The sequence below is a fragment of the Trichomonas vaginalis genome, chromosome IV (genome assembly GCF_026262505.1).
Source record: "Trichomonas vaginalis G3 chromosome IV, whole genome shotgun sequence".
Classification (NCBI taxonomy): Eukaryota; Parabasalia; order Trichomonadida; family Trichomonadidae; genus Trichomonas; species Trichomonas vaginalis.
Window position 1 is genome coordinate 30,623,365 of NC_067206.1, and position 14,993 is coordinate 30,638,357.

Consider the following 14,993-nt stretch of genomic DNA (forward strand, 5'->3'; position numbering starts at 1 on the left):
GATCATATGAATTTATTATCTCTTAAGGATTTGTCATATTTTCAAATGCAAAACACTTTTTAAATAATGGCAAACAGTTGGAAATAAGTAGATATCAATCATGTACAAAGTTCAATATATCGAGAAATCCAGATTCAAATTATTCACATGAATTTTTGCATATGGTTTATATTCCAAAGGTTTTTTATACACAAGTTGCATTTGCATTTAATGAATTTAATGAAAAATTATCAATTTACTATTTTGAAATGACCAAAGATCATTCATTAACTTTATTAATATTTGTTAATGCAATTGGTTCTGATATCATTGACAGTACTAAAAATGAATATCGAGTTGCATATAAAAATGATGGCTGCACAATTGAAGGATCAACATACCATGATTGTACGTGTTTAATATTGGAGTTAATATCTCGGCAATATTATGCGTCTGATTATGGATTCAGTATCATTAATACTAAAAGATCAAATGAAGAACTTAAAGATGAATATGAACGTAAAGTAGATAATACAATTGTGAAGATTGAATCAGATATCTATAATAATTTTGTCGATAACAAGTCATTTGTATTACAAGAAGGAAAGTACAATCTTAGAATTACAAATGAGCCAAGGTTATATGAAATCAAAGAAAATTTATCGGTTTCATTCCACCTAGAATCACTAAAAGACATCTCAATAATTTCAACATCGAATGGAACAAGGAATGATTTAATCAAAAACAAGATAATGAATGTTGAATTCACGCAAAATGGTACTATCGAAATGACGTATACAGGAAAATATAAATCGTATTATGTTACAATATATGTTTATAGATTACCAGATATTACATGCGACTTGATGACAATTTCACTTGGAACTTCCGAGATATTGGTACAATTTGGTAATGAGAATGAAAACAAAGTCCATTGTGTCCTCATGCTTTTCAGTGCCTATTGTACTGTTATTAATTATCAAGAAACAGGTTTTCAAGTAGAAAAAAATACCAATATTCAGGCGTTCTGGTCTTATTAGTATGTCACAAGATTATGAGGAACCATCACTGTTGCGCATTCAACCACCAGAGAATAATGGAATTGTTGATTTTAATATATCTGTTAAAAATGAATTTACAGCAGAAAAATCAATTGTTATATCACAAAAGAGTGAATTCAAATCAATAAATGCAGATACAAAATATGAAAACCATAAACCAACAGATGAAGATACTGATCCAAAAGGTGAAGATCCTGATACAAAGGGTGAAGATCCTGATACAAAGGGTGAAGATCCTGGTCCAAAAGGTGATAAAACAGATCCAAAAGATGGAGAAAATAAACTCGTTTCACAAACGCCAGAACCGGAAAGCCAAAGTAAGGGTGGTTCATCAAAGACAACAGGAATTATTATAGGATCCATTTTTGGAGTTTTAGCTGTTGCAACAGCTGTTGTCGTCGTCGTAATATTTATTATTAGGAAGAAATCTTCATCAAATGCTGAAGATTCTGGAGAAAATCTAGAAGAAGATAAAAAAGAAGATTTCTCATATGACCTTGACGTTTAATTTTATCTTTAATTTTAAATTTTAATTTTCAAATTTAATATACTCTAATTTTTAGATAAAGCACTAATTAAATATATTTGATATGCGAAATCGCTATACCATCAAATTATTTTAGATTATGATCTCAACAAACAATTTTTTGATTTAAATGCCGAACAGCATTTGAATTCAAAATAATTGTATGTAAGGGTAATCTTTCTTTTCCTTAGCACAATAAATGCTATGCCGATATATCTGATTTTATATAATGTCATATTATGAATTGGACGAAATGCCAATCGTTTTAAAAGCTTGAGTTTGCTAATCATGTAAAATCTTTTTCTTCAATAGAAAATTTACGAAATGTAAACTATACAAAATTGATAAGAGAATGTCAGAAAATTTTTCATGTATGATGTTTTGACCATTATTTTAACAATTAAAAGTTTCTCTGATTTTTTTTCTCTATGCGTCCCAATATTAATGATGATTAAGAATTTTTTTGAGACTCGAAAAAAATGAATTGAGAGAAGGATTTTTGATAAAGTATTTTTGTAAATCTTAAAATAATGTAATATGAACCATTAACATGTCTAATGTTACAATAGGTGATTAAATTTATTCTTCTCAATTTGTGAGCCCAAAATTTTTCCAAAAAAAGAATTAGCAATGATAATACAGGAATATGTTTCGATATATTGAACATTTGAGAACAAAATTTGATTTTACGATCCCTCAAATTTTTGAATTCTCCATTTAAAAAATTCGACCAATTTAATTATTCATTCTGTATGCAATATATTTGGCTTATTGCTAAAATTTTATAAATTTGAATGGATATTTTTTTTGAGAATAGATTTTAAGCTATGATAGACAAGTTTATTAAAAGGTGGTATAAGCTTGGATTCGAAATGAAATATAGATCTGCCTTACCATCTTGGCTCATATTGATTCGGGAAATTATGCGTTTTTGCCAATATATTTTTTTCGTAATAGATTTTTGCAAAGTAAAAGAACTTTGCTCGAGAAAAACGACTGCATTACGACTATTAAATAATATCGGCTTGATGAATGCTGGAGTTTATTATGGGAAAAACATCTTAATATCTTCAATTATCTTATTACTTATGCAAATTTTTGCATTCTGGATTTTTCATCAAAACATAAATCGCGCAAATTCGGGTTTATATCTATATCGGCTAGCAATCTACTTTAATATGATAATCTTCGAATTTTTAATGCCAATCTTTCAGATCAACATATTCTATCGATTTAATCAATCATTACATATGTTTATTACTACACCCAACTTTATAGGTTTTGTCGCAATACTTTTTTACATCGCCAATATTTTATCAGCGGCTATTATTGAATACATCTCATCAATTTTCTTTCGAGCAAAGATGTTCATCAATAAAACGATTATCGATTACTATTCCTCATACACAGATACATATTTATACTGGGTTAGATTTCTTTGTGTAACTTTTCAGCTTCTCTTAAGCGAATACAACCAAATTTCCTTAGAAATTGTCATTTACCCCATATATCCATTACTAGTTTTCTTACTGATCGAGAATAGAATCTCTCGAGGAGTGCACATACACATCATCGGCGCGTTCTTAAAAGATTCACCGTTATTTATATCACCATTGATCTTATTTTTCAATGCACATCCGAAACCATATATTAATATTTACTATCTTGCTACATTTTTATTGATTTTATACTTATTGCTTTTTTATTTTTATCAAATCTTCCTGAAAAAGTATTCTTACTTGATATTGAACGGTAAATACGAAGCCCCATGGTACCTGCCCATTTCAAACTCCGCAATAATGAGATTTGCCGCAGAAGCAGAATGCGATATCGAAGGATTCGAAAATTACATGACACATAGTAGGAAACAAGATCCAGAAGAGATGATAGAAGTCATCAGATTCCTAGGAATATTCAAATCTCAAAGAACAAAAATCACAATAATTTTATCGAAATACAAAACGAATATTCCTTATTACGACTTCCAATTCTATTTATTACAAAGAGTATTCCAATGCTACACAGAAACTCCACCTGCTTATATCAAACAACTCGATGATCTCCATAGAAGTTATTTAGTCTGTTTGTCACTTTTCTGGAATTGTTGAAAACTGAATGAAAAGTACAAGTCATTTGTTTATGCTGCAAAAGCATCATTTGTTCATGTAGAACTAGTTAGTCTATCTAAGTATTTGATATTATATTATCAATACAATCCTTTTATTTTACAAAGTTTTGCAGAAATTGCAATGATAGCTTTGGGAGATCCATCAAAAAGTGTCACTTATCATCGCCTTTCACAGCTTGCCAATGAAAATCCAGAGATGATTGATGATCCTTTATTGAGATATTCTTTTTATAATTATCCGATTTCTGTAAAAAGATACAATGAAGAGAAAGGATCAACAAGTTCTTCATCATCTTCAAGTTCACATTCTTTCTTTAATTGGTCGTATTCAAAACTAAGATTCCATATTAATGAAAATGTAATCTATAGAGATGAAAAGAGTGATAACAGTCCTATGGCTATGTTCGTGCAAAAATATACTGACATCAAAACTTATTCATTGATTATTTCGATTTTATTGATGTTAGTTTGGTTTTTATGTTTTTGCTACGAAAGTTACCAAAGTAAATGTAGATTCCTTGTACACTTTGACCACGTAAAGGATTCTATTCACCATATGATCAAGAGCATTTATCTCTTCTCGAGTTACAAAATGATCAATAATTTAAATTTGACTTTTAAGGATTGTCAGAAAAATGTCAATTTTGTTTATGATTTCATTAATGGTTATAATATACAGACTAACGAAGATTACTATTATGTTGTTAATGTTCTTGGATATACAAGTGATATGCTATCGGATTATAATTGTACTTTCTTTGCTAATTTAGATCAAAAAGCAAAAGCAAAAGAAATCAAAAAATTTTATGAAGCAGCTTTTACCGAAATTAAGATTTTATTGAAAGATAGCCCAATGTCGACTTTCAAGAAATACTTCAAATTATTAAGTGTGTTTTCTACTTTATACGCTTTTTTGTCTATTTTCTATCTCTATCTTAATGTTTCATACACTTTTATGTGGCTTCCGAAAAAAGCAATTGATTTCTTGTCATCAAGAGAACGCTTAGCTCTTCTTTTGCTCAAGAAGTCATTGGAGAGCTGGGATTTATTCAAAATCTATTTTCCCAACGAAAATCTCAAAAATGAAGCAGAAGTAATTAAAAAGATCGACAAACCAGTTGTGAAACAGAAAAGTCATCACTTGAATTTGACAGATTCAAAATTATTTGTTTCATTCATTGGAAACTATGAACAAATTGACTCATCCACATTCGCTTTGATGAAACCTTCTTATGAAGAAGAAATTGAAAAACACACAGATAACTACTTGAATGAAATTGATACAATGAAAGGTAGAAGATGTTCAGACAGCTTAGATTTTGAAAGAACTGACTTGAATTTGAACAGAAGAAAAAGCTTGAATAATATTTTCACATTTAATAGCAAAGTTGATTTAGTTGCAAAGACAATTGAAGAGACAGAACTTAATTCTTTGAAAGTATATTATAGATTTTTAATTATATATTATGCTCCTTGGTTAGCTATGTTATTTATCTTCTTCATCTCTAGATTGACAATATTTTTCGTAATTGATCAAACTGAAACTTATTTTAACCATATTTTGGAATTGTTGGGTCAATTAACATCACAATTCAAGACACCATCAAATCCTTCTTTTTATATTAGGGAACTAGAGGATTTGTTAAGTTCTGATGACCTTGTTAGTGTTAATACTTTAGCTTTGAATTCAACAATTATTGTTGGACTTATTTTATTAATTATTGCATTGTATATGATATATTTCCTTGAATATTCAGTGAAATTAGGTTATGATTCATTGTTCCACTTCCCTGTTTCTTATTTGGAAGATTTAATGAAAGAGAAAGATCAGAAGCCGGAGTTGAAATACTCAGATAAAGTCATTGAAATTGTTTGCGACAAAGAGTCAAAAATCATTACAAATATTACAATGAACTGTGAAGATTTGTTATTTACTAATCCTTTAGATATAATTGGAAAGAAATATGATAATTTGTTCACAAAAGATGATGAAAATAACATCAGAATTTTCCGATTGAATCAAAAGAAAAAGAAGAAGTTCTTAGAAAGTGAATATGATTTGAAATTTACGAAAAAGATTGCTTTATTTGATACTGAAAATGTTGTTCTAAAAAAGAATTTTATCCAGAACATGTCGAAATTCTTCCAATTAAACATCGCAAAAGAGATTTGCGAGCATGGAATTTTCAAATATCAAATCAAAAATTCTTATTTAGCTTTCATCAGATTTGATAGTTCAGAATCAAATATTTCAACAGAATACTTGTTTAAGTGTGTTCATGATATGATACAGTTCTATTCGACTGTAAATTTAATAAGAATCAATGGTTCTCATATTATTTTCCTGTGCAGAGGTAATGATTTATTGATTCCTTCATTCTTAGCAAGAGATTTGATTTCTTGCATGAAAAAGAATAAGAAATTGTCAGGTTTAATCATATCTTCTGTATTGATAGAAAAGATTGACTTTCGCGGTGAAATATCTAGTGAATATGAACTTCACATCAAAATCGATAACCATAAATTTGAAAGATTGATGAAATCCTCATTTTGCGTTGAAGATAACCATGTTTTCCTCACAGATAAATGTATCTGCCTAAATAATTGTGATGAAAATCAAATTAACAACTACATCCTGAATACAGGAGTTTCAGGAAAAATTATTTGTTTTGATGATATTGACAATATATTGTCAAGTATATATTAGTAAAACTTTCCATTATATTTGTTTGGCCATGTTAAATGAAATCAATTTTTAAAATCGAATTGAGATGAATTAAGGGACAACAACTCCCATTTAACAGTGGAAAAGCTATGCGAAGCCTGTACACTCAGATTGAAATTGAGGATTCAAAGAAAATAATTTTGTCGAGTTATCAAGTTTCGTTTAAAACTGGCCTAAAAGTATTAGATATTATATTGAATAAAATGATTCATTTTAATTTACTAAAAAATTTAAACGTATATTTTGTAAAGTTGAATGGAATATGCAGGGGTCATTTGGCTCGCCTTATGGTTTTTAGTTAACATTGTGTTAACATTACTAACAAAAATCCTAATGGTCACATACAGCTTCAAATATCCTGTTACCATGAGTTTTGTTCATCAAGCATTAACTGCTTTTCTCTCGTTTTTAGAAAATTTGATAAATAGTAAAGATACTGAACCAGAAACTCCAGAAAAAGAGCAGAAATCCTTTAAGCATGTGATATTATTATCAATATTATTTGCATTAAATATTGTTTTTGGTAACTTATCCTTATATTATTGCTCCGTAGCCTTTGTTCAAGTTGTTAAATCCATTGTTCCAATAACGACTATGATCCTTTCATGGACCATTCTTCATGAGACATTTTCAATAAAGACGATTTTATCCTGCGTTGTAATCTGTTTTGGTGTGGCCTTAACATGTTTTAGTGACACCAAGCTAACAATAACTGGCCTTATTGTAACTTTGACCACTTGTTTTCTCTCTTCACTCAAGAAAATTTTCACAAAAATTGTTTTATCAGGAGAGAACAAAATTTCCCCTCAAAAACTATTAATTTCAATTTCTCCCTTCTCTGCAATTGAAATTTTCCTTATATCGCTATATAGAAATGAACATATATCAATGATCGATCCCTCATCGCAATACAAAAAATCCTCTCTGTGTATCTTTGGAGTAGTATTAAGCGGAATCATTGCTTACTTTCTAAATTTGACAAATTTTTATGCGACAAAATTTGCCTCGCCTCTGACAATGACTATCGCCGGATGTTTGAAGCAAGTTATTACAATCTTTCTATCGTTTCTTTTATTTAGTTCTTCCATATCTACTTTGAATAGAATTGGAATGTGCATCACAATTGTAGGATCATTATGGTATTCATTACTTAAAGTGAAGAATTCAGATAAAGAAGATAAAAATGAAATAACCGAAGATGTTTTGATGACTATTTCTGATGGGAAAGAACAATTATTTAAGATCATTAACGAGAAAGTTGTTTAATATATTAGATTTTGTTAAGTATTTGTAAAGATATTATGTTGTATATTACTTTGGATTTGAAAATAACATAATTCTTTTTCCAAAATTAAATCTTTTTTAAATGGTAGAATGAACATGATTAGTATATATGCCATATCTGAGATTGTCGGGCAATAGATAAATTTAAGCTGAATTTAAAGATTTTTCTGTTAATTTATTCTCTAAGTGAGTCACGGCCAATAATTTCGAAAGTTAATTATACAAATTAATAATTGGTTAAATCGTCGTATAATTTTTTTGTGTTCTTTTGAATAAACTTGTAAATCAGGGCGTGTAAGAAAATTTTCATTATTTCCTTATTACTTTAGCATGAATTAATTTAAATATTTTACAAACTTACAATTGAATTATGATGTTTTAATCGTTCTAATTCAATTTATAGAAAATTTACAACATTTTGTTTCAGTTAATTTTTGAAGATTCTATAATAATATTTTAGTTCCTTTGAAACTATTTATTTTAGAAAAATTTTGAATATTATAAACTGTTCAATTATTTGAATCATTTATTCTCAAACAAATAAATCTCGATTTAACATATTTTGATTTTTATTGTTCAATATTCATGAAATAAGATATTATTCTATCTGAAATTTTTAAAGTTTGAATGAAGTTTTCAAATTTTTTGTTTGATTGAAAATGGAGGTTGATTGAAATTATTAATCTTCTTTTTAGCTCCAAAATACCTGGTTCTGGATGTACATTTGACTCTTCATTAATTTGAATTTAGAATTTGGAGATTTTCTGATAACTGAGATATTTTTTATACTGAATTTTTGCCTTAGTTGAAATAATTCATTATTTATTATATTAAGCTTTTTAGAAATCTTTTTGATTTGAATACTAAAAGTTGAAAGTGAAAAAAATAAAATCATTTTTTTCAAGGGAATTTTATCAGCGATGGGACAGGAACAAGATGGATCAACAGCCAAGACGAAGCAGAATAAAAAGAAATCTAAAACGCAAAGCGAAAATGATAAAGAAAAAATCGAAGAAAGAATAACTCAAAATGGTTCGAAAATAGAAGTAGTATCCTTATACATAGATAGATATTTTAGCACACATGTTACGTCAGCAATTCTTCTTTCTTTTTCGAAAATAATTTCAGAACAGCTTAATATCAAAGTTGATCGCCTGGCAAAGCGAAATAGATCGGCTTTGTTGTGTTGGTACGCAGAGCACTGGGACCAAATTTTTCCAATCCTAAAAGCAAGAGATCTTGATAGTGTTATCAATCCAGCTCCAAACTTTGCTGAAGGAACTCAAGCATCAGAAAATTTCAAAGTGATAAGCAATACGTGTTTTGATCTGAATAACATTGATACATTACTTAACTTTCATTAGGAGTGTAAAATACAGACCATTGTTATATTTGCTAATTTAAGTACTGTATTAAAAATAGTTTATTATTTTCTAAAACATTTTTTTTAAGGGGGGAAAAAATATTTAAAAAAAAACACTTCTGTTTAATATGGTAGGAGGAAAAGAATATTGTTTGGATAATCAAATTAATATTCAATTAAAATAATAATGAAATTCAGTAAAGAAAAAAAAAATAATATTAATAATAAAAGTAATTAATATATTTCAATAAGGATCTAAATGTTTGTATCAATGTAATAGCTTTTGTAATGTTTATATTCGGAAAGTCATAATTAATGAAAATAAATAAAATAAATTTCTTGTCATTTGAAAATACATGATAACAAAAAAACTTCTTCTGGATAAGAGATTATCGGCATATATGACCTGAATAGAAAACAAAAGATATTTAAAATTGTATATTACTTAGTTATTTTCTAGATCTATTGATGTTCCTGAAATATATGCTTGGTAATGATTTAACATCTCTTAGAAAAATCATATAAAATGCATTACTTTGATTAACTGAACAATAAATTATAATGAGAGGAATTTTTATGAGCCTATTCAAAAAAAATATTAATATATCTTTATATATTGCATTAATTTTAAGAGATTTTAGACGATTCAGTGAAAACTGAAAAGACATGAAAACCCGTAGATAAAATCATGCACGTTAAATTTTTGCCATGCAAATATTCATTTCTAGTGATTAGATTAAGTTGAAATTTTAATGACCAATTAAGGGTGCACCCGTATGTACGTTTATTTGAGAGGAGGAGGATTACCCTCTCAATTTTGAGGGATTCGTTAGTTTATTTTCTCGATGAATATGCAATAAAATTTGATTTTTACCTTATCAATATACTTCATATAATATACACATGTTCATGTAAAAACTTTTTTCCAAAATCCTCAGGAATTAATGGATTTTTGAATTTTAAGAATTTTTTGCGAATTTTTTCGAAAAAAATATTTTCAGAACAGCCTTAAGGGTCCACTGTAAAAATTGAAAGTCTCTCAAAATTGAGAGGCGATTTGTAGATAATCGTTATCGTCTTTTTTTGAAAATCCACTTTTCCTAGTGTTCTGATTAATATTTTGTGAATGTAACAATAAAGTATATGTTTTAGTAAGATGATAATACAATCTATCACTTCAAATCACATAAAAATTGCAAAATCAGCGAGTTTTATAAGAACATGATTTTTTCGAATTTTTTCGCTTCTGGATGCGTGTTTTGAAAAATAGATATTTTCGAATTTTGATTTTAATTTAAGTATAAATTTTATATTAGGAATTTTTTTGACCTATTTCCAATCATCAGTTCCTAAGTTTTTCTAGGAATTTAATTGAGAAGAAATTAGGAAATTCGCTTTAATGCCATTACATCCTAATATTGTGATGCATGTAGTTTATATTTATTGAGGCTAATGCCGGAATATCGTGCATTTTATAAAAAATTCAAAGAATTGACAATTGGATAGCACAAATTTAATTCTCTAGACAAAGTATTATTGTTTATATATTCAAAGCATTATCCTTTGTTTTGAAATGTTGGCCAAAAATTTTCGTGTTATTTTTTGTGTTTCAGCATAAATTATGTATTGACTTATGAAAGATAAGCATTTTATTCATTATCATAAAGATATACCAAAACAAATTGATAAAATTTTAAAAAATGTGTATTTTAGTGGGTATTATTCTGGCCAATGCCCATTTTTAAACGATTTAATATTGACCATATCAATAGCCGACTCAATGTAAAAATTTAGATATTATTTTTTTCATTATTCAAACTTTGATAAATTTTAGTATAATGAATGATTTTGTTTCGTGTATGATACAGAAATGAAAAGCTTGATTAATATCATTTTGCATTTTTTCAAGAATGTTAGAGTACATCTACATTAAAAAATCGGATTCGAATTGCGATACTGCATCAAATTGTTGCACATCTGATAAGGATCTCAAAAGAGTAAAGTTAATTTTTTTGTGTTTTTTTAAGTTTTGGGCCTTAGTAAAAACACCATCTTGAGCAATATTTTTGGGACGACGATAGGCCTTATTTGGCCTTACAGTGGACCCTTAACGGCTAAGATTTAGGAACAATGTTAGGTATCAAAAAGAAAGGAGGTCTGATATAGACAACATATATCGTTGAAGGTTGAAAAAATCTCTAATATTTGAGCCCAAAATTTCAAATTTTAATTTTTTGAAAAAAGAGGCCACCCGTATGTACGTTTATTTGAGAGGAGGAGGATTATATTTTTGAAAGGGTGAAACATTATGAATATGTTAATTATATAATAATATGTATTATTATAAAAAAGAAAAAATAAATCACGTTAAAATTTTTCTTTCTTGATTTTTTACAAAATCTACTTAGAATTATGCAAAATATGACTAAATAATTATAAATTTCAAGTTAAATTTTAATTTTGATAAATAATTTAAATTTCAAAATATCAAGTTCAGTTCGACTATGTATGTAGTAATTCCTCAATAAAGTGCCAAAATCCTATTAAAATATATGAACATTTTCAACATTTTAATGTTTTTATTTAAAAATTTGATGGAATATGAGCTTCAAACAATTATTATGTAAATAAAAATAATTAAATATATGTATTTATTCGTATTACAACCGTAGTAAGTCGATTCTTCCTTCCTTCTACTGAGGTTTGAATTTGATTTCGAATTGTAAAGAGATTCAAAGGGAAAATACTAGCGGATAAAAACTACCTCCATGAAAGGGTCATAATGGAGTCAAGTTGTATTTTTTGATATTTTTTGCTTTTCGAGCCTAAATAGGTAGCCAAGATAATGCCTAAAAATAAGGTTCTAAATTCTGAAGTTTACATGATCCTCTCGTGTGCACCCTTAAGGGTTGACCGACGTCCATTCAATTTTTGAGAGGGCATTCAAAATTTATTGATATTAAGTATCAAATATCTCGTTATCTATAATTTTTTAAAACATGGTTGTTTCAGATAATGTTTTACCTTAATGAGATGTATGCAACGAGAATGAATTTTCGGTCACAATATTGTTCTATAAAAATTTCAAAAATTTTCGATTTTTCTTTCGATTGGAAAAATTTTTTATGGATAAATTTTTTACAGAAATACTATGGAATTTTTAGATAAAAACAGTGACATATCATGCATTATTGTACCCTTGATATAATGCAACAGATAAATCAGAAAAATAATGAGGTCGAAAAAAGTAGTATATGCGGACGGGTTGTGTGACTTTTTTTGTTGCATCTATATATAGACGATACATTAAAATATTTATATACTAAACACATTAAAAAATTAACATTAATTTTAAAATAATTTATTTTTTATCTTTTATAAAAGAAGCTATATATAGATGATGTCAGATATTCCACGATTAATTAAACATTGTTTAAATCCTGAATGGGTTAAACTTCAATTTTAAAATGAAGATTGTGAATTATTAAATGAATATGAAAGCCAAAATAAGCTAATGAGGTATAAATATAATGATAAAGAATATTTAATTTCATGGAATCAATGGAGTCATAATCAAAGACCTCATAAACGAGAAGAAGAAATTGAAAATAATGAAATGGAAATCATTGATGACATTAAAGAGGATGGAATTCCTAAATTTTGTAGAAAAACCTTTAGAACTAAGTTAGGAGCATATAAACGTAGAGTATTAAATCCTGAATACATAAAACATTTATTTAAAAAGGAAGACTGTGAATTATTAAACGTTAATGAATATGAAAATGCTAAATCAAAATTGAAATATAAATATATTGGAAGTGATGAAAGGTGTAAAGATAAAGATAAAGTTTATTCAGTTTCATATAATAACTGGCACACGTTAGGGATAAGAAAACATTTAGGAGATTATGGTAAAAGTTCCGAATTCTTCAAATCTAGTATGTATGAGAGAGTAAAAGAAATCAGATATAATTATTTTCATGAATAAAAAATAAACTTTAAAAATTCATGTCTTACATTTATGAAAATTTATTTTTTATTTTGTAAGAAATGAGCGTCAAAACTAACGACGTGAAAACATTAGGATTCACAAACGAGGAAATAAAGGATATATTATTTAAGAAACTAATGATTATTTGAATTTATGAAATCAATTATTTGATTCATTCTTTCTTCAATCTCTTCTATTCTTTTTGTTAAATCATCTATTTTCATTAATGAGGTGATTCTTGATTGAGGAATAGATTTCAAACTAACCACTCCTTTTATTTTTGAAATCATGACTCCATCATACAACAGTTAGTATATTATTACAATAATACATGGCATAGAACAATAAACATGAAACCAGTGGAAATGAAAAATGATATTTCAAAAGAATGGGAATATATTAGAAAGCAAATGGAAAGGTTGAATGATGTTAAACGTGAACAAATTAATTCGGGGCTCATGAATTTTAAACAAGGGGATAAAGTTTTGATTCATCTCGATTATGGAAAAACTGATAAATCAATGACAAAAAGAAGACGAAGATTTGACACAATAGCTGAATTTGTTAGATATATTAACGGTAATGCATTAGTTGAAGTTGACAATAAATTAATAGAAATTCCAATTTATTTTATTACTCCATTATATTTAAATATTATTTAATTTTTTTAATTCGTAAGAAATGAGTGACAACAAAGCAGCCAAGAGTCCAGACAATGAATATAAAAAGAAACTAAACAGAATTAAATCAAAAATATGCTATTACAAAAAGAAGCCGCAATGCGGTGGGGCTGAAAACGATAAAGAGAGGAAAGAAATAATCGAAAAATTAGAAACTTACCGTTCAATCCTTAAACTGAGTGAAGCAAAAATAAAAGAATTTAATAGAATAAATAAATTGATTGGAAGAGATGAATTTAATAAAGATGAATTTTTAAACTCAATCCAAATTTAATTTTTATTCCTCTTCCCAAACCCTTCTAGGTTCTTCTTTCCATCATTACTGCATAACCGCATCTTCTCGGTTTTCGTGGTTTGTTGTTTTTAATTCGTTCTTGCATCATTTTTATCATTTCCTCCCTTGTTATGATTCGTGGTAAATTTTGAGCTTGTGGGGTATCCATCTATATAAAAATAAAATTTTGTTATCAGTTATTTTATCGTTAATGGTTTTTAGGTTATTCAATAATTAATTATTTTTGAAGAACTGAAGGTGTCACTACGTCACCATGTCACCAGGTTAATTAACTTCTCCTAAAAAATGAGACAACATGACATTTTGACAACATAGGTACGAAAGGAGGAAGGCATTTATGAATTATTTTTGAAGAACTGAAGGTGTCACTACGTCACCATGTCACCAGGTTAATTAACTTCTCCTAAAAAATGAGACAACATGACATTTTGACAACATAGGTACGAAAGGAGGAAGGCATTTATGAATTATTTTTGAAGAACTGAAGGTGTCACTACGTCACCATGTCACCAGGTTAATTAACTTCTCTTAAAAAATGAGACAACATGACATTTTGACAACATAGGTACGAAAGGAGGAAGGCATTTATGAATTATTTTTGAAGAACTGAAGGTGTCACTACGTCACCATGTCACCAGGTTAATTAACTTCTCTTAAAAAATGAGACAACATGACATTTTGACAACACAGCTGGATTAATGCAAAAATAAATTCAAATCATACTTTATAAAGCTTCATTTACAGGTATTTCATCGTCAGTAAATGAATCCTCATTATCGTTTGGTTCAACCTGTTTATATAATCCTTTCATTTCTTCTTTCAAAACATAACACCATGTTTGTTTACCATCTATTCTTCTCTGTTTCCTATCACATTTATCCTTAATGCTCATTTGGAAATTCTTGTCTTTCATGTCTGATGGTTTGCAGAATAGAGCATTTTTACACGTCATACCTGCACA

The 14,993-nt window shown here is 27.8% G+C and overlaps 7 protein-coding genes across 7 annotated transcripts, besides 3 other annotated features; 6 read left to right on the forward strand and 1 right to left on the reverse strand.

Annotated features, from left to right (window-relative positions):
* Positions 1-248: 248 nt before the first annotated feature.
* Positions 249-1,019, forward strand: TVAGG3_0197350 (uncharacterized protein; the record flags this gene model as incomplete). Its single annotated transcript, XM_001314339.1, has 1 exon — positions 249-1,019. One exon carries the CDS (start codon positions 249-251, stop codon positions 1,017-1,019), a length of 771 nt encoding a protein of 256 aa, XP_001314358.1.
* Position 1,020: 1 nt separating this feature from the next.
* On the forward strand, positions 1,021-1,548 carry TVAGG3_0197360 (uncharacterized protein; the record flags this gene model as incomplete). Its single annotated transcript, XM_001314338.1, has 1 exon — positions 1,021-1,548. The coding sequence occupies one exon, from the start codon at positions 1,021-1,023 to the stop codon at positions 1,546-1,548; it is 528 nt and encodes a 175-aa protein (XP_001314357.1).
* Positions 1,549-3,365: 1,817 nt separating this feature from the next.
* TVAGG3_0197370 (uncharacterized protein) lies at positions 3,366-3,674 on the forward strand (the record flags this gene model as incomplete). The annotated part of the gene is made up of 1 exon (XM_001314337.1): positions 3,366-3,674. The coding sequence occupies one exon, from the start codon at positions 3,366-3,368 to the stop codon at positions 3,672-3,674; it is 309 nt and encodes a 102-aa protein (XP_001314356.1).
* Positions 3,675-3,815: 141 nt separating this feature from the next.
* TVAGG3_0197380 (uncharacterized protein) lies at positions 3,816-6,479 on the forward strand (the record flags this gene model as incomplete). The annotated part of the gene is made up of 1 exon (XM_001314336.2): positions 3,816-6,401. The coding sequence occupies one exon, from the start codon at positions 3,816-3,818 to the stop codon at positions 6,399-6,401; it is 2,586 nt and encodes an 861-aa protein (XP_001314355.1).
* Positions 6,480-8,596: 2,117 nt separating this feature from the next.
* Positions 8,597-9,160, forward strand: TVAGG3_0197390 (uncharacterized protein; the record flags this gene model as incomplete). Its single annotated transcript, XM_001314335.2, has 1 exon — positions 8,624-9,067. One exon carries the CDS (start codon positions 8,624-8,626, stop codon positions 9,065-9,067), a length of 444 nt encoding a protein of 147 aa, XP_001314354.1.
* A 918-nt stretch (positions 9,161-10,078) lies between these two features.
* Positions 10,079-11,172: a mobile genetic element.
* A 142-nt stretch (positions 11,173-11,314) lies between these two features.
* Positions 11,315-11,967: a mobile genetic element.
* A 1,771-nt stretch (positions 11,968-13,738) lies between these two features.
* TVAGG3_0197420 (uncharacterized protein) lies at positions 13,739-14,011 on the forward strand (the record flags this gene model as incomplete). The annotated part of the gene is made up of 1 exon (XM_051226213.1): positions 13,739-14,011. One exon carries the CDS (start codon positions 13,739-13,741, stop codon positions 14,009-14,011), a length of 273 nt encoding a protein of 90 aa, XP_051111199.1.
* A 201-nt stretch (positions 14,012-14,212) lies between these two features.
* Positions 14,213-14,993: part of a mobile genetic element that runs on past the window's edge.
* Positions 14,757-14,984, reverse strand: TVAGG3_0197440 (uncharacterized protein; the record flags this gene model as incomplete). Its single annotated transcript, XM_051226214.1, has 1 exon — positions 14,757-14,984. One exon carries the CDS (start codon positions 14,982-14,984, stop codon positions 14,757-14,759), a length of 228 nt encoding a protein of 75 aa, XP_051111200.1.